Source organism: Paramisgurnus dabryanus, chromosome 11 (assembly GCF_030506205.2).
Source record: "Paramisgurnus dabryanus chromosome 11, PD_genome_1.1, whole genome shotgun sequence".
NCBI classification, from domain to species: domain Eukaryota; kingdom Metazoa; phylum Chordata; class Actinopteri; order Cypriniformes; family Cobitidae; genus Paramisgurnus; species Paramisgurnus dabryanus.
The window spans coordinates 10,569,644-10,593,610 of record NC_133347.1 but is presented as its reverse complement, the minus strand read 5'-3'; the positions used below and the strand labels follow the sequence as shown (position 1 = coordinate 10,593,610).

Sequence of the window (23,967 nt, the reverse complement as noted above, 5' to 3'; positions counted from 1 at the left end):
AAATAAGTCTAGTTTAGACCAAAACAAAAATATCAAATTTAAGTGATTTTGTGCATAAAACAAGGAAAAAAATCTGCCAATGGGGTAAGCAAATGTTTCTTGAATTTTTCTTGAATTTAGTGTTTAAGACAAATCTTTAAGATTTTTTTGCTTACCCCATTAGCAGATTTGTTTGCTTGTTTTATGCACAAAATCACTTAAATTTGATATTTTTGGTCAAGAAACTAGACTTATTTTTTTGGGGGGATCGTTTTGCTCACCAAGAAAAAGCATCTTAATTTAAGAATTTTTTTGATATTTTTACTAAAAACGAGACAAAAATAAGAATTTTTTTCTTGAAAATAATTTTTTGCAGTGTAGGCGTGTGGTTATATTTGCGCTGCCTACTGCTGTGACATCATACAAGTGAGAGCGTCGTTGTACATTCCCATACATTCATTTATGTTTCAGTCCAACACAAAATTAAAATTGACCACCATAAATAGATGTTTGCACATCGCGTTTATCACTACCTCTGTCTCACATGACAGTTTCTGTACAAACACCCGTGGCGTCAGTCAACGCTCTCAGCTGAGCCTCATTTAAGTTGCATTTAAGCATATTTGCGGACATTTGTGCCACAAACTGCAAGTCTAGAAAAAAAAACTGTTATGGTGTTCCTGATTTTCAACCTGTGAATGTTTTCATCACTAAAAGGGATTTAACTTATAGCAGAGCACAGATGACGACATGTTTGCTCGAGACAGCGCAAGACCGAGGTGGTACAAAAAAAAAGTATCGGGTACTACGTACTGCACCCAGTGGAAAAGCTCCCAAAAGTACGCTGACCCGACCCACTCGACCTAAACCAAACCGTGAGGTACTATGCAATAGAAAAGTGCCATAAGTCGTCTAAGATGACAACATGTTTGTCCTTTGGCAGCTACTGTAGCATCTCTATGCGTTTCAAAAGGGAGAGGCGAGCATTGGACTGAGAGGTTGATTGCAATTCGCAATCTCACCACTAGATGCCGCTAAATTCTACACAAAGCACCTTTAATGTAAAAATCTGTGTAATAGATTTGAAATATGTGTAAAAAATGTAGCTGATGGTATGACACTCTTATTGGTAAAAGAAAACAAAAAATTACACAAGACAATGAAAATGCATATATAAAATGATATAATAAAAAACTTTGTGAATGTCTGGATTTTTGTGAAAATCTGAAGCTTTCTGCTTATTTTTATGCAAGCTGATTCAGTGTGGGCATAGTTATGTGTAATTTTGTGTGACACACCCGTATGAATTCAGCATGATATCGGCCCTCCTGCAGAGTTACACGTGAAATACTGATCAACGCCATTATATTTGTACATTTAGGCTTTGAATTCTTTCCAATTACCACACTTAAGAGTGCCTTTTTTGGTTTCTCTTTCCACCTCTCGGTTTCTCCTCTGGTCTCTTGCGGTTCTTCTTGTTGAGAATGGCTCGCAAGCTGCTGCTCATGTAATAGGGGCGAGCCACTGACCCATCATTCTTCTCCAAATCACTCACTGAGAACAGGAGCACAAGAAAGTTAATGCTAAAGCTATCAATGTTGTGAGTTTGGCACCAATCAGAAGAAAAAGCCTGGATATTTTGTTATAAAGAGAACTTAATTTATATTTCCATATTTGCCTTACAGTACATACAGAATGTAATGAACAATACGGACAATGTTTGTTGACTGCAAATAAAAGTAAAATAATGCATTATTAATATTTAGTTCAGGTTTATTTTAATGCAAAAACCACACTTGTATTTTTTTTCTTTACAAAACTTTCTCATTAAAAGACATTTTTTTTCTCCCAGATTCAGACACAGCAGCAGCAGCAGGCTGCTACACTCATTACAAAATTACAAAAAATGGCTTGTACGTTCCTCATAAAAATTGTACTTGGAAAAATGTTCAGGTTGATTGGAAAAAACCAAAGAAAAGTACCAATCCTCTTTGTAAATCTAGGCACGTTTACTAAATACTGCCCTTAAAACACCTGAAAATTCATAAAATCTATCAGTCACTAGTCTGATTACCCAAATACAATGGCAACAGCCATTAGATTATATCAAAGCTAATGTGGACTAAAAATCAATCCACATGCACATCAATGTATGTACTGCATGAAATCTACAAAGTTTTGTATACAAAAGAGTACATTAGGATGAAGATACTGCAACCAGAAATGTTTTTAGAAGTGAGTAAGTACCAATAAAAAACCTTTTGCATTATGGTCATAACAGGTTACAAGAGTCATGTCAACCCATTCGGTTTCTTAGCTCTTAGAAGACGACGTAATAGATAAGGCAATGAAAGACAATACCAGCAGAGAGATAAGGGAGAAGTATGGAAAAAAAGTACAGCAAGTAGGCAAGAGCCAGCACACAGTTCAAGAGAGAGATGAGATCACTTCTAGAAATGCTATTGGTTCCTGATTCCATATCCCAGAATGCTTTGCTCTGCTGCATGACAGACGCAGCATGCTACAGTACTACAGTCCCACTGAGATCAATTTTCAGGACAGTGCATATTTTTTGCCTGCATTGTCAGCTTTTTTAAGTATCCCGTGCAGGCCTGGGGGCATGTAATAAGGTTTGGACGGACTGCCATCGTTCCTTTCAAGATCTTCACCTGAAGGACGTCCAGTCAAATCAGACAAGGTGGAAGAGTAAAGTAGGAAAAGCAGCAAGGCAGAAAAAGAAAGAATAGTTAGTAGGCAGATGTGTAGAGAACATTTATATAAATACTGAGAGATCAAACCAGGATTATTATTATTATGCACTATCATGCACTAAAAAGGAAAGGTAAAGAAAGACTAGGCCTGGGCGAAAAATCGATTTTATGAATTAATTCGAATTTTTTGTTGTGGGCGATTTAAAAAATAAGTAATTCGATTTTTTTGTAATGGCGCATTTTTGGCTGCCCGGGGCTTCCGTAGCGTTATTATAGCAACATCAGCAACATCATAGCACACGTGAAACAGCATCAGCAAGCGACAACATCATCATCATAGCACAAACACACGAAACGGCAACAGCAAGTGACAACATGGCTACCGGCGAGAGTGGGAAGTTTGTTCCAAAGAAAGGAATAAAATCATTTGTCTTGCTTTTGATTAAATAAAAGCAAAATTTGCTTTAAGTTGTCTGCCGTTTGTACTTATTGCTTTTCTTAATAAGTGGGGGGGAAATCGAAAAAAATCGGAAGTCGAATTAAAAAAAATAAAATCGGAGATTTTATTTTTAGGCCAAATCGCCCAGCACTAAGAAAGACCATTGGGTACTGTATATTACAGACATAAAAAGCTGTCTAGACTGAAAATATCAGATGCATGTTTGGTAATTGTAGATGTTATACAGGAAAGTATGCGTGAATATGAAGAGTTTGGTTCTAAAACACGATAAACGTCATTTTAAAAAAATTAGCTACCACCAAAATCAGTATTGTATTAAATCAGGTCAGTATTAAAAAAGTTAATACTTAATTTTACGCAAAATGAAATCCGCCGTATTATTCTGTCATCTTTTCTCCCCTTTTCCCAAAACGCAATAAACGCCACTTCTCTGCAGAATGCCATAAATTCGCTCAACAAATCGCAGCGCACCATTCCATGCATTATAAACAACAATGACAGCACTTTGAATACACAGAATCGTAGTTTTCCTCATCTACTTGGTACTTTGCGATCAACAAACAAAAACAAAATAATACTTTTGATGGCATTGATAAACCTGTGGTGGTTTTCTGTGGCAGGGAAGAAATGTAAACCACTCTGAAGAAGGAAAAATGCCGGCTGTTGCTTGTTCTCCCGACAGCATCAAGCTTCTGTCATGCTAACACATTGACCCCAGGGGATCTTATGATAAACTTTCATTATTTTACTCAAAGGCCACGAGAATCGAGCAGGACTTAAACAGCTGACCGCTGTCAAAAAAGTTCAGCGACGACGTCCAGAGGATGACAGCAGCAATGACAGTCTTCTTAACATGATAAAGTAAGTGCTTTGATTAATGCCATTATTGTTTATTTTTTTAAATCAGTGTATACCACCAGTCAACTAAATGAATATAACATGACTGCATTTATACATTGATTCAATAGATTTATAGCATTTTGGTATAAAAATGTCATGGATTTATTGCATTTTGCGTAAAAAATAATCAGTTTTTATAATAAATCTTTGAAAATCAAATTGAATTTTTAATGTTATTATATTCTAAAGATGCTTTGTGAAAGTTTGTAACAGAAAATAGTGGTTTTCATCTTGTCACTTTCTTGGTATAGACGACAAATTTTTACAGAAATTAGTCAAAATGGATTTATGGTGTTTTGGAACACACCCTTCATATATTACATGTGAAGATTGGTGTACTTACAGAAGCACAGAAACAATGTATCCACACACATGGCATAGACGTTAAAGAATCCATGTGCAATCATATAGGATCCAAAAATCACAGTCTGTGAATATAAGAGAGAAATTTTTATATATAAAAAAAAAGAGAGTGATCCCATACATTTTAAACAATGTTAATGAATTTACAGTTATTGAGAATACAATAGCTTTCCAAACAACATAATGTAATGCTTTTACTTACCAATAGAGGGACCCAATAGTAATTTAATGATGGCACCTCCTCCTGGATAACTGGTATTCTGCGGGTGAAGAAAAAGAAAGCAAGAACACCTGCAAGCACATATTTACATTAATAGCATACAAGTATGTGTTCACAGTTTGTCAAGAATACTTGAGAAATTGATATTGACTGCATTTCCATCCCTTCGATCTTAAAAAAAATTTTCTCTCTCTCGAATAGTAAAAACTTGTAACTTGGTATAAGCACTTCTTGTATTATTGCCTCCATATGACAAATCGCTTTATTGTTTCCAAATCTTTGAATAAAAGCATCTGCTCAATGCCTAAATTTGTCACGCACTGTTCCTTTCAAAAAATATTTTGCATGTGTGACTTAATCTAATTTTAACATATGGCAATTCTATAACATAGGCCAAACACGTGACTCACCTACACTCCCTGAGATCAGCAGTTTGCCCAAAAAGAGCAGAAAATCAGTCACCTTGTCCAGAACAGCAACTCTAGAAGGAAAAAAAACAGGATAAAGATAATGTGAAAAGCAATTTAACAGCAAGGCAAAAACTACTATAACAACAGTAACACTACAGAAACATTCAAGATAACAGACTTTGTTCACATATTCTTCATTTGCATGTTGCAGCTTTGCACTTCACAATGACACAGGTTTTGAATTAAATATTGATTCCCTGTATTATTATGACTCTCGTTTGTTTTATGTGGGTGCAGGCTTCACAAATTGGGACCAATCAGGCAGCAGTCTATGCAAGTGTATGAACCAATCAAAAGTATAGATGGTTTCAGCAGTAACAACATAAACAAGCGGCTTTCGTGGTCAACACGTAACTTCCGTTAAACTGCTGAGAATAAATAACAACAAAGTACTTTAAACGTAGTTTATTTATATAACAAGCAAAATAAACAACATGTAGATTACCTAGGAAACCAAAACATTTGCTATTTTCAATGAGGTATTTGTTCAAAAGTTCCGTTTAGCAACTAGTCAGACCATAAAAAACTGAAACCGGAAGTAAAGTTCGGACCAGAAGTGTATTGCGTCACCACACGTGCGTTCGATGAAACCGTCTATAGGGCTGTCAAAATCTCACAGGGAGTTGAATTTTGGTACATTACTGGCATAAGAAACATACCTCATAACGTTCCTCATCAACAGGAAGAAAGCGTCACGTGCTGACACGCAGAAATTCTTCCCGTAGATCGCCATCTGATGGTATGAATCAAAACAGCGTCAAAACACTCCCACTGTCTGCCTTTAAACCGTTAAGACTTTAATTATATTAAAACAACAACAGTGCTTTAGAAAAGTGCCCGTGACTCACCATAATGTAAGCATTCCTGTTCATAAACTTGATAAAGTGCTCAAGACACCAGAAACAGCATTTGAGGCAGCACAGCAGGAAGCGCGAGAACGCGTTGTGAGCACCTGTGACAAGGACATGTTTAAATGTATGTGACAAAAAGCATAGTTTTTTTATTGCAATACTATTTACTAACTAACATAAAACTGGTAGAGCATTGCAATAGCAGTGCAAAGGCAATGTGTTCGATTCTCAGGGGACACTTATTGATGAAAGTGTATAACTTGAATGCACTCTAAATAGTTTTGCATAAAAGCGTCTGTCAAATGCATAAATGTTAAAAAGAAAGGCAACTTTATTGTTAACCAGCCAATGCTGATAGATTTGGGCCATACACTGGCAGTTATCACTACATCCTAATGTGGATTTATACCTTTCAGTTTGTGGTCGAGATACTCCAGAATGATCCGGATGAACTGTACAATGGATAGGATCAAAGCACCAAATGCAAGGGAGCCGGTGTGATACCTGGAAGAGTCAATATTTGGACTTTTTAATTTCATCACTAGAGTTCATAAAACCATGTGTTATACACATCACATTGACCTATCACTGCAGAAATCATGTCATGCCCACTGATGGAAAATACCTCAAAGCCCTGCCAAAAGATGAACCCAAGGGGAAAGGTGGGATGTCTGCTGGCTTCCTCAGGGCCCAGTAATAAGAGGCAAAAGCTCCTGCCAGGGTGCACTGGCCCAGGGCGATGGTAAAATTGACCAGCCATAGGAAGATGAACAAATTACAGAGCTGAAAAGCAAAGATGTAACGATGATACAAACTCTCCCCGCCGTAAAATGCAAATGTACACTGGGAGCCTGGGCACAGCTTGGTCACGTTTGATTGGCTGAAAGTCTGAAACATTTAAAAGAGATACAAAAAGTCTCATTAAATGGCAACTGAAAGCAGTTCTTGTATCTTTGATAAATCCAGATGGCAGGTTTCTGTAGGGTTAATGCTTACCTCTGGGTCACAGGTGAGGTTGGTATACTTGCAGTCAGGTAGTGTTGACATAACTTTGTATACTGGCTCACCGGATGATGCCAGGAACCTAAATAAAGTTGTGGTTAAGGACACAACAGCTGTTGGGATGGTGGTCCAACTATTTAAAAGGGACAGTATGCAAAACCTTAAACCTAGTTCAACAATCAGATATACTGAGGTTTGGATACACAGCCGTAACAGCCCAGTATGCTATACAGAGAGCCAGCAGCAGGAAGGTGATGATGGGATAAAACAGTGTTGACATAATGCAGCCAATCGCCCTGCAGCAAAAAAGACAGTAAATATAGAAAAGGTATTTTAAATATTAGCAACTTCTATTTGAAAAGAAATAGAAAAAAAGAAAAGAAAGGTAGGAAAAAAGAAAGAAAAAGACAGAGACGACCATTTTAACCTGTTAGCCAGCACTTCTATTTTTGAGCATTTTCTGAAAAACGACAACTCCAAACTAAAACGTCTGCAGCTCTTAAACCCTATGGTCTATATTCATAATTCTGGTCTTGTTTGAAACTAGACACTTGACATATTGTTGCCTAATAGTCATAACAACTCAGAGTAGTAAAGAAACAGAGTAAAACAAGGTAAAATATACATTAAATGACTTCCGTTTTTCTTTAAATAACATTCACTTAGCAAAAAAGGTATGAAATGGTCATCTGAGACACCTGGGGACACCATATAGGTAAACTGAATGTCTGACCATGCTGTGATTCAAATTTGAGAATGATACTCCAAAAAATGTTGTTTCTGTGAGCTTTTATTTCAAAAAAGTCCAGGCGTCCTTTCAGAAAAAGTGCACTTGGAAACTCCAAATATACACATGATAACAAAATGACATGATTATCAAAAGAAAATGAGTCAGGACTACATATTACATGATGTATATCAATTCAGAACTTCTCTGCCCACCAAAGCACATAGAAAAAACTATTTCAGAAAAAAACATTTGCACATTATAACAAAATACTTGCTATTTTGAATGTGGTCGCTCATGAATGCACTCCAGATTCCAGTCCTCCTCTGGATGTCAGCTGAAGACCTGTTACATCACATCACATCACAACACAACACAACACAGACACACACAAAGCAAGAGAGGATTTTAGTTTGAGTCAAAAGTTAGAGACATACAACTATTTGTATGAGAAACTATGATGTAATATACATGAACATAATACATACACACATACACACATTACATGAATATATTTATAATTACAAATGTCTTATGTTTGCCAAATAACCTATATTTCTCAGCTGGTAATACTCATATTTTCCACCACATATCTTGTTTTTAGTTTGTATATTCTGTGCATTTGATTCATATAGCTATAAAAATGATTCATTTATATAACATGTCATAGAAAATGAAACCATGTAAAACTCGTATTTTAGTCATCTCCACTGTTACTTTATAATCAAAACAGCTAACAAGAAACTAGAAATGTAACGTAAAATAACTAATGAACAAAAGAATCCACTTACTTTATCCAAGCGAGCGCAGCTGAGCTCATAGTCCGGTCCATCTCTCGTCGACGACGCGGTTTGTTTATATCCAATCTTGTATCTTTGCTCCGCGATCATGCTCTTTATCAACTTCTCCAAAACACTCTCAACACAAACAAGTCCTCTGCAGTCGACAATCCACAATGGAGATGTTATATCTAACCTTTGAGAGGTTTCTCAGCGGCTCCGGAGAGCCTAGCCGGCTGCTATGCTACCCAAACAAAGAAACGCGCAGGGAGGGGGCGTGGGCATTCCTCTCCATGCGCTTCTGTAGATTTGCGCAGAAGTACACTTTACTGACGTAAGTTGAATCCTTGTAATCGTTTCATGATTGGTTACTACCCCTGCCCATCAAAACTTTGCTGGCTAAGCATTGGCTGGCTTTGTTTTGGCGTAATCCAGTCAAAAGCCTATGGTTAGCTGAAGGACATCTGTCTGGGCAAATCGGTGTTCCCGATTCATTTTGAGTTGTCAAACCTTATCTGATTGAACAAAACAGAAAAATAGGGCGGGATATTTATCGGAAGAGTCCAACGAAGCAGGAAGAGATGGATTTTCACTGATAAAACTCGATATTTGATAGAAAATAAACATGATCGATCATACTTAGCGGACGCGCGGATGTAAATAAAGGAGGGTATTGCTGGATTTATCACTATTTTTCGTTGTTTTGGATTAAAACGTGGGATGCTTTTTGAAGAGTGGACCCTTACATTGCAATGTACGTTGAAGTTTTTGGGAATTGTCAGAGATGATCAGAACCATATGGCAAGACATGTGAGTACCCACACCCATTTTTATATGCGTTCCGTCTGCATTTCATGTAACCCTTTCCACACCAGTGTATTGATTGCAAAAATAAGCTCAGAACATGAATTTTGAGTGTTTAAACTTTCAAATAATGCAAAGTTTATGATTGTTGATTGAATATTTGATGTTAAACAAAGTACAAAAACACGTAAAAACGCCCCCTAGGGACCGCCGCCGGGCCGGTGCGTGTTAAGAAGTTAAGGAAACAACACTAAAAACAAAAAGAAAGAGAGAAATAAAGAAAATGAGAAAGACGGACAAAGACAAAAAGACGGACAGAAATAAAGAAAGAACAAAGCGAGAAAGACGGATGGACAGACAAATACAGAGGGATTGAAAGAGAGTCAGAAAAAGAGAACACAGGAAAGAGGGATGAAAAGAAAGGCGTACGGAATAAAAAGACAGAAAGAGAGAACATGAGAAAGATGGACGGACAGACAAAGACGAAAAGAAAAAAAGTCGGACAGACAAAGAAAGAGAGAAAGAAAGTGAGAAAGATGGATAGACAGAAAGACAGAAGTGAGAATGACAAACAGAGAAACAAAGACAGATGAAAAGAAAGACTGACAGAAGGAAAGAAAGACAAACGAAAAAAACGGACTAAAGAAAGCAAGAGAGAGAGAAAGAGAGAACACGATGGATGGACTAATAAAGACGAAAAACAAAGACGGAAAGAAAGACGGACAAATGGAAAGAAAGACGGACAGAAGGAAAGAAAGAAAGACGGATGAAGGAAAGAAAGACGGACAAATGGAAAGAAAGACAGACAGATGGAAAGAAAGAAAGACAGACAGAAGGAAATAAAGATGGATGGACGAAAGAAAGATGGGCAGACGGAAAGAAAGATGGGCAGACGGAAAGAAAGATGGGCAGGCAGACAGAAAGAAAGATGGGCGGACGGAAAGAAAGATGGACGGACGAAAAGAAAGACGGACGGAAAGACAGACACCAAACATGGTAACAAAGACGGATGACGGAAGAAAAGAAAGAAAGAAAAAAAGATGGAGGGAAAGAAAGAAAGAAAGATGGACAGAGAGAAAAAGAAAGACGTACGGAATAAAAAGACAGAAAGAGAGAAGACGAGAAAGATGGACGGACAGACAAAGACGAAAAGAAAAAAAGTCGGACAGACAAAGAAAGAGAGAAGAGAGAAAGAAAGTGAGAAAGATGGATAGACAGAAAGACAGAAGTGAGAATGACGGACAGAGAAACAAAGAAAGATTGAAAGAAAGACAGATGAAAAGGAAGACTGACAGAAGGAAAGAAAGACAAACGAAAAAAACTGACTAAAGAAAGTAAGAGAGAGAGAGAGAAAGAGAGAACACGATGGATGGACTAATAAAGACGAAAAAACAAAGACGGATGGAAAAAAGAAAGGAAAGAAAGACGGACAAATGGAAAGAAAGACGGACAGAAGGAAAGAAAGAAAGACGGATGAAGGAAAGAAAGACGGACAAATGGAAAGAAAGACAGACAGATGGAAAGAAAGAAAGACAGACAGACAGAAGGAAATAAAGATGGATGGACGGAAAGAAAGATGGGCGGACGGAAAGAAAGACGGACAGAAAGATAGATCCCAAACACGGACGACGGAAGGAAAGAAAAAAAGATGGAGGGAAAGAAAGAAAGATGGACAGAGAGAAAAAGAAAGAGAGAGAGAAAGATGGACGACAGACAAAGACAGACGGAAGGAAAGAAAGATGGACGAACGGAGGGAAAAAGACGGATGGAAGGAAAGACGGATAGACAGACAGAAAGATGGATGACAGACAAAGACGGATGGAAAGAAAGAAAGAAAGACAGACGAACAGAAAGAAAGAAAAACAGACAGGAAAAACAAAGACAGACGGAAAAAAGATGGACAGAAAAAAGACAGACTGACAGAAAAACGTACAGAAAAAAAGACAGACAATCTTACTTGCTTCCTTCCTTCAGAAGAGCGATTGCAATATGAACTCTGTTCCTCAGAAATATCAAAATTAAGATGATGATGCCCTCAATAACAGCCAATGAGATCACTGTGACAAAATATCAATCTGTCAGTCATTCCCATCAAACTGAAGTGGTCATAACATTCATCACTTGTCAACCTGCATTGATTGTTTTGAGACTTTAAATAACATAACAGCGCTCATATATTAGAAGTATTTAAAGAAATCTCACTGAATATCAGCCAGGTTTGACTCAGCTGCAAGTAAACCCGGAAGTCAGTCTGGAATCCAATGTCTGAGATGGTGACATCAGAGGCTGGCTTTCCCTTCAGTGAACTGTATTCCCAGTAACAATGCCAGATTCCTGTGATGGACACATTCAGTGAATTCTTAAGAGTGCAGATGATGTGAAGAAAGCATTAAACAATTTCTGACTAAAAGCATTTACAATACTTTGAATATCGAACTGTTAAAAAGGTGAAGTGTGTCATTGGATGTTCAAATAAACTATAAGCTTATCTTTTATAGATATGAACCAAAAAATGACACAAAAATGTTGACGGTAATCTAAAGAAAATTCCAAAGTTATACTGATATACTGTATATAGCAATAATATAACATAGGAGCAGAAACATCCATAGTTAAAACAGCTGAAATCTGTATTTTAGTCTGGGACAACGCTTGAACCACCACATAAAGTTTAGTTCTGATTTTATTTCACCAACCGTATCCCACCGCAGCGATGACCCCAAAGATAACCATCCAGAAGAGAACGCCAGCCGTATACCTCAGCAGCAGAATAAACAGGAGACTCACCAGCATGCTTATCACCAGACCACTAAAAAATCCAGAAATTCACATATCAATGTTCAAAACACTCTGAAAACCAAAGTTTCCATCAAAACTTTTGTCCTTTAGTGTGTACAGAGTCTGCAGTACAACATAAAAATTACATAAAAAATCGATAACACTATTATATTCACGTTCTCAAAGCAGGTGTAACATCTGTTGAGTTTCTTAGTTTAAATGTCCAACACAAATGTTTACAGACACTTTTGCAAAAAAGTTATACTCACACTAGGATCCAAAACCAGGAGCTGGCATAATCCTCAAAAATCTTGATGCCCACCTCCTTGGCATCCAGCAGGCTGGTTATACCACTGTTCAAGAACAACCACACAGTCAAACATGAATGCAAACAGCACGTCCTGGCATAAGAAAAGAACTACTGAGGTACAGAGCCGTTTATGAGGATGTCTCTCTCATAAACATGTCATGTACGGCTCCTAAACTAAAACGTTAAGACTTATTACTGTATATGTTATTAAAGATCTACAGCGGGGTCAGGTGGATGTTTCACACGTGTAAGTACACTAAAGCATAGATCTGTCATCCTTCATCATGAAAAAATAATGTTATTATAATATATATTTTATGCAAAATGGAGGATGAGGTTTATAGATCTTAGTCAGCAGATGTTATTTTTATTATTTTGTTTCATGGTAATTGAAATGAGACATATGACATTACATCTAATTTTCTGAGCTTTGAAAGGCTAGAAATCGTGCTCATAACAAACCAGGCTGATGAAATGTGTCTATACAGCAAAGAAACCATGGGAAAATATCTTGTGGTCCAGCTTTTAATTTGATTCATGGCATCGTATGCTTTTCTTCCCTGACTGAAAAACATGATCATTCCAGTTCCCAAGCAAAACAACCTTGACTCTCTTCAATTTTCCATTATGCTAATAAAAACACAGTAGTATCCGAAAGGCAGCTGGGTTTTGTCATGGACTCTGGCTCTGATGTGGGATTTTGGCAGAAAATGTGCGATGAGGGAGGTTAGTGTGCAGATAAGTGAAAGACAAGGTCAAGTTAAAGGCTGAGAGAAAAAGGAAGACCTTTTATTTCCTTGCTGCATGGCTGTAACTTTGCTACAAAAAAAGAAGCATGGAGCGTGTTACAAAAATACACAGACCTTGACTTTCTGTATGTATAAAGAGTTGAAGATAGCATAAAAAGTATCAGTTTTTGTAAGTAAATAGTGATTGCAGCTGAATTCAAAAGTCTTCGGTTATTTCTGTTTTACACTCTTTAGTGTGACCTCTCACCCAAAGCGTTAAAGTCAGTGCTGTGCTATTAAGTCAGCTGAAAACTCATGCAAACATGCATAGCTTGACTTGTTCACACGCCTTAAAAGGCCAGACACTCTTTGACCTTTGTAAGACCAAAATTCATACCCAGGTAAAACTGTCCTCTCTTGCCTGAATGGAAAGACAGTACATTTAAGAACAAATGTTGAAAATAATCTTTTCACCAACTAGCTAGCCAACTGCAGTTATCTAATCTGCAATATTAAACAAATTCATTTTCAAATCTTACTACTATGCATTAAAGGGACACTCAACTAAATAATTCATTACAATTATTTAGAAAGATTAAATATTGCAAAATATTTGATTGCAGAATATCATTGACCAATCAGAATTAAGTATTCCAGAATGTCCTTTAATAAAGGTTAATGTTTGAGTAACAAATTCTGAACTAACCTAGCTAACAGTGAAGAGGTGTTAGGGCTGCTCGATTATGGGCAAAATCATAATCACGATTATTTAAAACAATTACTCTGTGACTTTGAAAACATGCATTTATTTAACCTTTTATTAAAGGTGCAGTGAATCGGCTGTTTATATAGATTTATACTGTTGTCTGACATCTACTTATGCCGTTTGTGTTGGTTTACATTCAAAAACATCAAAAGCAATAAGTAATAGGCTATTTTGTTCCCTAGTTTTGAGGCTGGCTTATTTTTGATAGGCGGGCCGCATTCAAGACCTCGAAGTTAATGGCCACTGCTATGATTGGATAGCTTTCAACTCCATCATTACATGTGGAAAATTGTTTTGAAAACTTCCGATGTGAAAAAATGGCAGCCGAACACATATGTTCAAGCCACAAGAGGTTCTAGGTGTTAGAGATAATACACATAAATGACAATGCGTAAGGTTAAGTAGGAACAAATCTTCAAACCCGATGTTCAGGGGCGCTGTAAAGGGAGGGTAAACAATGACGATTCTCGGGGCCCACGAGTAAGAGGGGGCCCAGAGAAGCCCCCAAAATTGTGGTGCTAAAAATATTTAATAGTAAAAATTAACTTTAAATTATTCTATTTGCTGTTTCCTGGCATCAATTTTTTTTTATTTGTTTAGGAAACACAAACGTCCGTGGGCCCCTTTCCCCCCTCTCAATTATCATAAAATGGTTCAGTCCGCCCAAATTGTATAATCCAGGCAACACAGCTTGACTTCACTTATAGCGCCGGCAGAATATCAACTTGGCAAAACTCAATTTAAACAGCGCAAAATGACTGCATGTGGACGTTATAGATAGAAATGATTATATTTCTGTTTTTATTCACACAATAAATATTTAAACTAGTTTTAATGAAAATGCATGTAGTTTTAAGAAAAGTCAGGGAGCAGCAAGGCTTTATGATTTATTTAGTCAAAGTTATTGACTATGCAAATTTCAAAACAGTCAAAATGACGCCCTGTTTGTTCTAGTGTTAAAGATAATTACCACACTGCAAAAAATTATTTTCAAGAAAAAAATTCTTAGTAGTTTTGTCTTGTTTTCAGTAAAAATATCTAACATTTCTTAAATAAAGATGCTTTTTCATGATGAGCAAAATGACCCAAGAAAATTAATCTAGTTTTTAGACCAAAAATATTACATTAAAGGGATTTTGTGCATAAAACAAGCAAAAAATCTGCCAATGGGGTAAGCAAAAAAATCTTGAAAATTTTTCTTAAACACTAAATTCAAGAAAAATTCAAGAAAAAATTGCTTACCCCATTAGCAGATTTTTTTTGCTTGTTTTATGCACAAAATCCCTTAAATGTAATATTTTTGGTCTAAAAACTAGACTTATTTTCTTGGGTCGTTTTGCTCAAGAAAAACCATCTTAATTTAAGATTTTTTTGATATTTTACTGAAAACAAGAAAAAAATACTAAGAATTATTTTTCTTGAAAAATTTTTTTTTGCAATGCATAAGTTTAAATGTTACGGTTAAAATGACTGCTGGTGGCCGTTCTAGTGTTAAAAGTGCATGATAAGGGAAATAAATTTTCTCCCCATGTTAGGTCAAGAAAACGCTGGAAAAAATAACAATACACAGTTTTAGTTAAACGTTCAACACTGCAAAAATTGACTTTCTTACTTAGTATTTTTGTCTTGTTTTCAGTAGAAATATCTAAAAAATTCTTAAATTAAGATGCTTTTTCTTGATGAGCAAAATGACCTAAGTAAATGAGTCTAGTTTTAAAACAAATTAATATACAATTTAAGTGAAATTGTCCTCAAAACAAGCAAAATGATCTGCCAATGGGGTGAAAAAAATGGTGAAATAAGATATCTTTTTTCTTAAACACTTAATTCAAGTAAAATTTTCTCACCCCATTGGTAGTCAAAATACCATAAAAGCGCATGATTTTATGTAAATTAATATGAAAAAAGTCTCAGCTGTGTTGGGGGCCCTGTCAAGATTCTTTTCATGGGGCCCAAAATCCTTAGCAGCGCCCCTGCCGATGTTACTAAATTACCGTAAACAACACAGTAAGCGCACATCAGAATTTAAATCGTGGCTAGTCCTTATCATTAAATGTATTGTATATTTCTAATGTGCGGTTGCTCTTATGAACACATAGCGTTACATACCACAGTTATATGATAAAAATGCTTTGTCGAGTGTTGGACCTTCCCATTTTTATAAACTTGAAGATTGTTTTCACCACATGTAACAACGCACTCATGTGGACGGGTCAAGTATTAAAGGTCACGTTCTATCTGTGTTTTTGCAGCTTTGATTGTGTTTACAGTGCGCTATATAACATGTGTTCATGTTTCACGTGTAAAAAAACATTTTTCCACACAACTTATTTCTATAGCGCTGTTTTCACAGCCCTAAAAACAGGCTGATGTCTTCCTTGTTCTATGAAGTCTTTACCTCAAAAATACGTAATTAGCTCTGATTGGGTAGCTTGTATTGTGTGTTGTGATAAGCTGGCGACTGACGTATTCCTATGGGCAGAGATTAGTCAAACACTCTTGCTTTGACATCATTCAACCAGGAAGTAGAGGGCTATAGTCCAAATCGCTGTAGGCTTTGAAAGTGGAATTCTGTTAAAGAAAATATATCGCCTGGCAGTGAACTTAAAGCTTTATCATTTTGCAGGTATTATTTATGATATTATAGCAACATTACACACTAACTAAAGTTTGAAAAATGGGATCTGGAAAAACATGACCTTTAACGAGGGTCGATGTATTTTACGCACCCACATGAGTGCATTGGTGAATGTGGTGAATATGACATCATTGCGGACTAGACAATCTTCAGGGTTTTTTTTCACATTGGTGCCTTATCTCTTGCATAGACAATGCATGGACTCTTTATCTGACACTTTTAAAATAAAGTATGGAATAAACTACTGTAAAACAAGAATTATTTTGCATAGGATTAAAAATTATTGGCTTTATTTGTATTAAAATATAAACCTGTATTGTTTGTTACATAAAAATGTAATTAAAATGATAATGCTTAATTGAGACATATTCAGAGATTGTTGTTGAATTCATATTCTTATATTTATACATTTAGCTTTTATGTTACAAGTGCGAGAGTTGTTTCAGTGAACAAGTTTTTGGATTCGATTACTCAAGTTGCCCCCTAAATAGTACAACAGAGAGCGTGTCAAGTATAAACGCCTCGTCCGCGCACCTCCAGTAGCGGTGCGAAGGGAGGGGCAAGTAAAAACAAGGCATAAGGCTAATGTGATACCGTGCTGACAGAGAAACATTAAGACTTACGTATTAATGATGTGAACTTACTTCGCTGCATCTCTCAGATCCACAACGCTCCTCGTTTTACCGTTCCCGTCTTTGAAACTTGTTTTGTTGGCAACAGTTAATGTCCCGTTTCTGGTGATGAAATCAGGAAAGCACCTTTGGAGAACTGGCAGAACATGGGGATGTTTTTACTTGAGAACTAGGCACCGATAAATAAAGTATTTTTCTAAACTCTCATTTATCGACCTTCACATATAAAAAAGTTCCTGGAGACATGCTTTGTATCTATCTGCTCTTGTCTTCTTCAAGGTCTAAATTCTTCAGAGGCGATAAGCTGCAGCAATTTAAGTGTTTTGTATCATTCTTTAGACAAGGAGGTCACAGTTGCTTTCACAGCGTGTGAAGATTTTTGGTATGTTATCGGTTTCGTGTATGTAGGCAGTTATGACTTTAAAAAGATTCAGTGGCCTTCAGGTTCTGCAGACTCTTTTATTCAAAGCGATGGAGTGCATTCTAACTATACATTTTATCAGCATGCATGTTCCCTCAAAATTTAAATGTCCAGTGTGTATTTCAATTCATTTGGCTGAAATTTGGCATTAAAACTTAAAATAAATTAAAAACCTAAAGCAAAATTCCATAACCAAAAAAATTTGACAACCAACTCACATGGTCTGCTTGGCACAATCATGGATGGACAGTCTTCATCCCTGAGCACTTGAGCAATTGACTGCCAAATGAGAAGAGAAAAAATATATAAATACATTTTTTTTTACAAAAAAACACTTTTACAGCATCTTGTATAATCTACATTACTTCCGAAATATGTCAGTCAAGCCTGGCTCACAGAGCATCACCATGCGTTGATGTGTGAAAATCCAGTGACTCAGCGGATTCAGATCAGACGGTTTGCGTTGGTACATTTACACACTGACACACAATAATGTGGGTGTTTGCTGGCATACATGTGTGACGTACGGTCTTGCTAAGCATCTAACACACAGCAGTCATACAAGTGTAAATAACCATTAAAGGCTTACAATTCATAGTCCTATGGAAATATTTTCTTACAACTTTTATGAATAATAAATCTTTAATGGTGAAGTATGCGATTACTTTGCCTCTAGCTGCACCAAACACTATTGTGAATATAAGAACACTCCCACCTTTTACCATCTTTTTTCTCCCATCATTTTGACCATATGCCATACCTTATGATTATTATTAAAGCCTGGCTTGCAGAATTGCTTGTAATATTCCCATTCCTTATTGCTGTATTTCATGTCTATGTATGTAGCAAATCTGTCCGGGCACTTGGACACACACAACTGAGAAACATACAGAGAAAAGAATCAATTAGCTACACAAACAAAAGAATAACTGCACAATTACAGTCGATTGCATTTGTGTTACCTGAGTTGTAGGGCACTGGAGGTTTATGAGGACTGCAGGGTTGGCACATTGTAAAATATTGAAGTAAAATAATATGGCTTTATTTCTGTTGGGAGAAAAAACACAATACTTCAACTTTCTTGGGGGTTGACCCATAAAAAGTACTTTTTTCAGAACTTTTTGTTCTGAAAAAATTGTTTAAAAAGATTAGATTAAGACTATTATAATTTTTTTAATTATACAATGAGGCAAACTTTTTATATGTTTTAAACTTTTAAAAACTTTCTAAACTTTTATTTCTCTCTATCATACTCACGCATTAGGAGTGCCCTGCTGTCCGCAGAACTGCCCATAGCTATCTGTTGGATAGACAACTTTCCGAGGATCCCCATGCATCCAAGCTTTAACACAAAAATGGCAAAATTATATTTTTGTAATTATTTTGTATAGTTTTAAATGTTTAGTATTACAAACATCAAACTTTTTACATAATTGCATTATTTAAAATAGTGCTGGAAAGAATAATCGCCATTAATCGCATACAAAATTAAAGTGCATTTTTGCCTAATATATGTTATTATATATATTTAAACACACACACATACACATATATACATTTCAGAACATTTTTATTTATATATCCATTTTTATTGTTAATATATAATATAGAATATATAAAAATATAAATAAATATACTGCAAATGACCAACAAATCATTTATTTTGGGCATACTAAACCTGGAGCCACAGATTAACATCCTCGTTCCTTTCCCATTTTTATGCACGTTTTGAAGTATTGCATCAGAAACGAGTGATGAAAGCACCAAATTCGCAAAAAAGTTTTTACACTCGCTTACAGTGGTTTTTGTTTTGTGCGATAAAGAGTTACAGGAATTATGGGAAATAGGAACACATTCGCTAAATATATTTTGATGTAGCAAATTAAACCCATGTGATTAATCATCTGCCTTCGATGATGGATTTGACAAGCCCTGAAACACTTTACAAAGCAACTGTAAATATTATTAATATATTGGTACAGGGGCATAAAGTGGCAGCCGTCCCAATGATCTGGCTAAACAATGATCTTGACAAAAATATTAAGTGAAGAAATCCTATACCAAATATTATGAAATCCAAGCTATATTAACTTGGTAATATTACATGCATACAAGGCCAAAGTCCCTCATGACTACTTGGTGAAACAGAAAAACCAATTATGTTAATGTATCCTAATCCGAATTAAACCAATAAGACGTCAACGCAAAGCTGAAAGAGATCAGTGGAAGAAGAGCCTTACACTACACAGACCCACTGCTGATCGGAGAACAGTCAACAGTCAAATACATCCTACGCATTTATAACTACCACAGACGGTGTGTTACCAAAATAGACAAATCCTACAGTCGGGCAAGCTGTGAGTCTCCCAGAAACAGCTCAAGTGAATGAGACTCCAACCATCTTAACCACCACAGGCTTCACATTTAAAAGCATAAATTATCTAACCAATCAAATGTCACTGTGAATGAATAGACTCCTCTTGATTTCCCCCCCAAGAAGTTTAACGGAATATAATGACTGTGCATTATGGCGGGGGTTTATGACGGTCGTTCCCCACTGTTTTCATTTGGCTGTTTAATAGAGCTGGATTCATGAGCTGGATTACGCAAGTCTCTCTGTTGAAATGCAAGTTAATGAGTGTAACTCACCCACTGTTCCCAGAGCAATGTATCCGAGGATGATGATGACGAAGATCACGCAGCAAAGTACATCTGTGCAGCCCCTGCAGTGGGAATGTGAGAGAATGAGAGTGCTGAATGAATAATCATACATGTACATTAATAATGGCGTGGAATAAGTTTATCGTAAACATTTGGATGCAAGTTATTTGCAATTCTCGGGTCAAATTGCCGTTGCAATAAGAATTTGGTTATCAAACATGTTTATGAAAAATGGAAATGACATAATAAGAAGTTATGAAAGGTTTAGATGTTAAAGTCCCCATGTGGTGAAAATCAAGTTTTTGTTTATATGTCTATGTGGTTTAATATGCTTTAAGACAATTGATGCGCAAATTCAACAGTCAACCCCAATGCAAAAAGTATTTTCTTGTTAAAACACAGTTTAAAACCAATTATGTTGTAATTGAGTGGATCAGGTAGTCTGAGCTGGAGAGACTGATTGGAGGCGGGGACTAATTTGCATATTCACTGTCTGTGTACTAAATAAGGCAAAAATGTAGAGTTACATTCAAGCTATTATAAGGCATTACCGTATTTTCCGGACTACAAGTCACACTTTTTTCATAGTTTGCCTGGTCCTGCGACTTACAGTCAGGTGCGACTTATGTCAAAATTAATTTATACTGACTATGACTAACATGAACCAAAAGAAAATATTACCGTCTCAGCCACGAGAGTGGGCTATATGTTGCTCCTGTAACCTACCCATGAAAAAAAATTGTTTACTGAAACATTAACTTAAACGACAAAAAAGAAAGACTTATCATAAAATTATTATTCCCAAAAAGAATAATAATTTTCTAAATAAATGCGACTTATAGTCCAGTGCGACTTATATATGTTTTTTTTCCTCTTCATGACGCATCTTTTGACTGATGCGACTTATAATCTGTAAAATACGGTAATAATTTTTGATGAAAACATTTAAAGAGATAGTTTACCTAAAAATGAAAATTATCTCATGATTTACCCCATACTACCTCATACTAGCTGGCTGAAATGCGTGTGTCTCATGGTGAATGCGGGAGACTTGAGAGCCCTGCATTTCTCGGTTTATGCTTCATTTAACCGGTCAGTCAATATAATTAGCTCTGCTGTCTCGATGTTTCCCACGTGAGCACATGAAGATGCTGGCCCCGCCTTGAAGCAGTGATTCACAGGATGGGGGTGTGGTCAACTCGGAATGCATTTTTTCCAATTGAATTTTGCTACATCCAATGCACGCCATGTAAATGAAAACGCAATCCCACATGTCCTGCCCGTAAATGTAAATGTATTTAGGAAAATTACGCTATCATTTTGCTAGTTTTTGCTAAATTTCCAATTTAACTTTGTAACTTATTGAGGCGGTTTCCCGGAAATGGATTAGCTTAAGCCAGGACTAGACCTGAGTTTAATTGAGAAATATACTAGTTTTAACAATCATGACTTACTTAAAAACATTACTTATGTGCATTTTGAGGCAAAACAAAGGGCACTGATGTATTTTAAGATATGTCAGTGCAAGTTGTTTTGAGTTTGGACTGCTCTTACATTTGTTTTAGTCTAGGACTAGTCTAATCCCTGTCCGGGAAACAGCCCCATAAAGTTTTAAAAACTGTACTTAAAAAAAAGGACTGTAGGAAATGGCAAATGTAAATTAAATTATAGAATTTTCATTTTGCACCAAACATTTCACATAGTGCTGCAACGGATCGGAGTTGATTTGTGATCCGTACGGATCATGGCCCACGGATCGGCTCGCATATGATTTGTGGATTAATACGCAAATTTAAATAACGAAAGTTTATCATTTGCACGTGTTTCAAAGGTTTGCAAATGTTAACATTCAAGTGATTTTAAAGAATTTAACCGCAAAAAAGGTGCTGAAGTGAGCAGTTTACTTTACACACAAACCCACGTGCGGTTGAATTTTCTGATCCGTGCCTCAAAAACCTTAAGCTGATCTCAACCGTGAGTTTTGTGATCCGTCTAGAGCTGCAACTAACGACTATTTCTTCTGTCGACTAATCTAGCGATTATTTTTCCGATTAGTCGACTAGTCTAACGACTATTTTTATTATTAATACAGTGTTCTTTTTTTGATTAGCTATTTAATCTGTTGGATAATCTGTTTTCTACTCTCTGTCTGATCTGACAGTTATTGTTTGTTTTATTGTATTTTAACACAACTGAATTCTATTTTCACATATTATCTGTTCTGTTGTCAGATATATATGGGGGACAGTTTCCCAGACAGGGATTAGACCAGTCCTAGACTAAAATAAATATAAGAGCTGTCCAAACTGAAAACATCTTGCACTGACATATCTTAAAATACATCAGTGCCCTTAGTTTGGCCTCAAAATGCACACAAGTAATGTTTTTAGTAAGGCATGTTTGTTTAAACTAATTATATTTCCTAATTAAACTAAGGTCTAGTTCTGGCTTAAGCTAATGGAAACCACCCATGGCCGGAGTGGGACTCATTTTCAGCCCTGGAGTTTCATGACTTAGACCGGCCCACTTTAGTTCATGACTGACTATATTAAAATAATACAGTTAAATCCTCAGTAGCCTATACATAAGTGTGCAATAGTGAACTGTTTTCTGCATCCTTGCAATTCATTGTATTTTTTTAAATAGATAATTTCCAAATCAATGCAAATACAGTAAACAATTATGATTTTTGCTCTAATCTTGCAGCCCTAAGATAAGGTATTTTTATATTATTAAATTAAACATATTCAAAAGCTACTAAAAGGGAACAAATGTGTTTGTGTTTTCCCCTATATTTCTATTTTTAAAAAATGGTGGGTCTTGAGATTACCTGTTGGGTTGAAAAAGTTTAGAAACTCCTGATATACAATACACAAGCAAGATTTATCAAGTATGCAGAGGAACAGGAGGAAAAATAAAAAATCCTTATCTTAATTTTTAGTACTTGGATCATGTACATTGCCAAATACCTTGTGTCATAAAAGAACAAATATTGAATGGACTTGTTTTACTTAAGAAAACATTATATTCATATGAAACGTTTTAAATAAACTGATGAGTTTTGCATCAAATAAGTTTTTGTTATCAAAAGACGATTAATAATATAACTATTCATAGATCATTCATTATTTGTCTCATTTTCATTTAAGTGGCCGTTCGTATCAGGTCGCGCATCTAGACGCGCGGCAAACGCCCTCAAATACAGACGCATCTGAATCTAAACTCGTGTTCACAGGCGAGCGCTTTGAAAAGCAACCCGTGCGTCTTGCGCTAACACTTTTAAAGCCGGCAAATTACGCGAGTGGGGCTGAATAAGTGCTGGCAACATCAACCTTCAACCCGGTGGCATGACAACTCACAATTCGGCGCAAATTAAAAAATTGCTATTACACAGAGTTACTACAGAAGGCATGCGCGGGCATAGGAGAGAGAGCTCGTGCACAAGCACATAACCTGTTTGTGTGGGAAAACACTGCTAATCTTTCATGATAAACTCGAATCAGTCGTCTTTCTGCCAGTAACATCTGACGTTTACGTGAAAATGCAAGTACAAAACACAGCCAACTTTTAATTCTTTCATTCAGTGTCATGTATGAGAGGCGCTGTCTAGCGGCTTCACGCAGAGAAAGAGAGAGAGTGCGCGTGCACAAGAGAGGCACCACCGAGCGCGCCCAACAATAAATAAAGCCGTTTTAAATGAAAATAAAAATGTAACGTTAAATGTTGCGGCCATTGTTGATTTTGTGGCACACACAAACAAATCAATG

The 23,967-nt window shown here is 36.3% G+C and overlaps 1 protein-coding gene and 1 long non-coding RNA gene across 7 annotated transcripts in view; both read right to left on the bottom strand.

Annotated features, from left to right (window-relative positions):
* Nucleotides 1-247: 247 nt before the first annotated feature.
* The window catches only part of slc44a5b (solute carrier family 44 member 5b), a 37,258-nt gene continuing 13,538 nt past the window's right edge, over nucleotides 248-23,967 (bottom strand). Inside the window, exons 3-23 of one of the 6 annotated variants that reach the window (XM_065246678.2) lie at nucleotides 20,189-20,262; nucleotides 18,797-18,881; nucleotides 18,502-18,586; nucleotides 18,300-18,416; nucleotides 17,758-17,818; nucleotides 17,131-17,254; nucleotides 13,141-13,173; nucleotides 12,314-12,397; nucleotides 11,963-12,075; nucleotides 11,469-11,600; nucleotides 11,224-11,323; nucleotides 7,160-7,252; nucleotides 6,951-7,038; nucleotides 6,580-6,842; nucleotides 6,364-6,458; nucleotides 5,952-6,055; nucleotides 5,763-5,836; nucleotides 5,044-5,114; nucleotides 4,616-4,704; nucleotides 4,394-4,478; nucleotides 248-1,533 (exon numbers count right to left, since the gene is read on the bottom strand). In XM_065246678.2, coding sequence (XP_065102750.1) covers nucleotides 1,388-1,533; nucleotides 4,394-4,478; nucleotides 4,616-4,704; nucleotides 5,044-5,114; nucleotides 5,763-5,836; nucleotides 5,952-6,055; nucleotides 6,364-6,458; nucleotides 6,580-6,842; nucleotides 6,951-7,038; nucleotides 7,160-7,252; nucleotides 11,224-11,323; nucleotides 11,469-11,600; nucleotides 11,963-12,075; nucleotides 12,314-12,397; nucleotides 13,141-13,173; nucleotides 17,131-17,254; nucleotides 17,758-17,818; nucleotides 18,300-18,416; nucleotides 18,502-18,586; nucleotides 18,797-18,881; nucleotides 20,189-20,262 — 2,116 coding nt within the window. In that variant the 3' untranslated portion in view covers nucleotides 248-1,387. Of the gene's footprint in view, nucleotides 1,534-1,586; nucleotides 2,649-4,393; nucleotides 4,479-4,615; nucleotides 4,705-5,043; nucleotides 5,115-5,762; nucleotides 5,837-5,951; nucleotides 6,056-6,363; nucleotides 6,459-6,579; nucleotides 6,843-6,950; nucleotides 7,039-7,159; nucleotides 7,253-11,223; nucleotides 11,324-11,468; nucleotides 11,601-11,962; nucleotides 12,076-12,313; nucleotides 12,398-13,140; nucleotides 13,174-13,479; nucleotides 13,504-17,130; nucleotides 17,255-17,757; nucleotides 17,819-18,299; nucleotides 18,417-18,501; nucleotides 18,587-18,796; nucleotides 18,882-20,188; nucleotides 20,263-23,967 lie in introns of those variants that run through there. The other 5 variants (XM_065246681.2, XM_065246679.2, XM_065246682.2 and 2 more) reach the window with 5 other exon arrangements.
* On the bottom strand, nucleotides 7,729-10,507 carry LOC141282980 (uncharacterized). Its single transcript, XR_012337915.1, has 2 exons — nucleotides 8,475-10,507; nucleotides 7,729-8,028 (listed from the first exon to the last, which is right to left on the bottom strand). It is a non-coding gene; the product is annotated as an uncharacterized lncRNA (long non-coding RNA).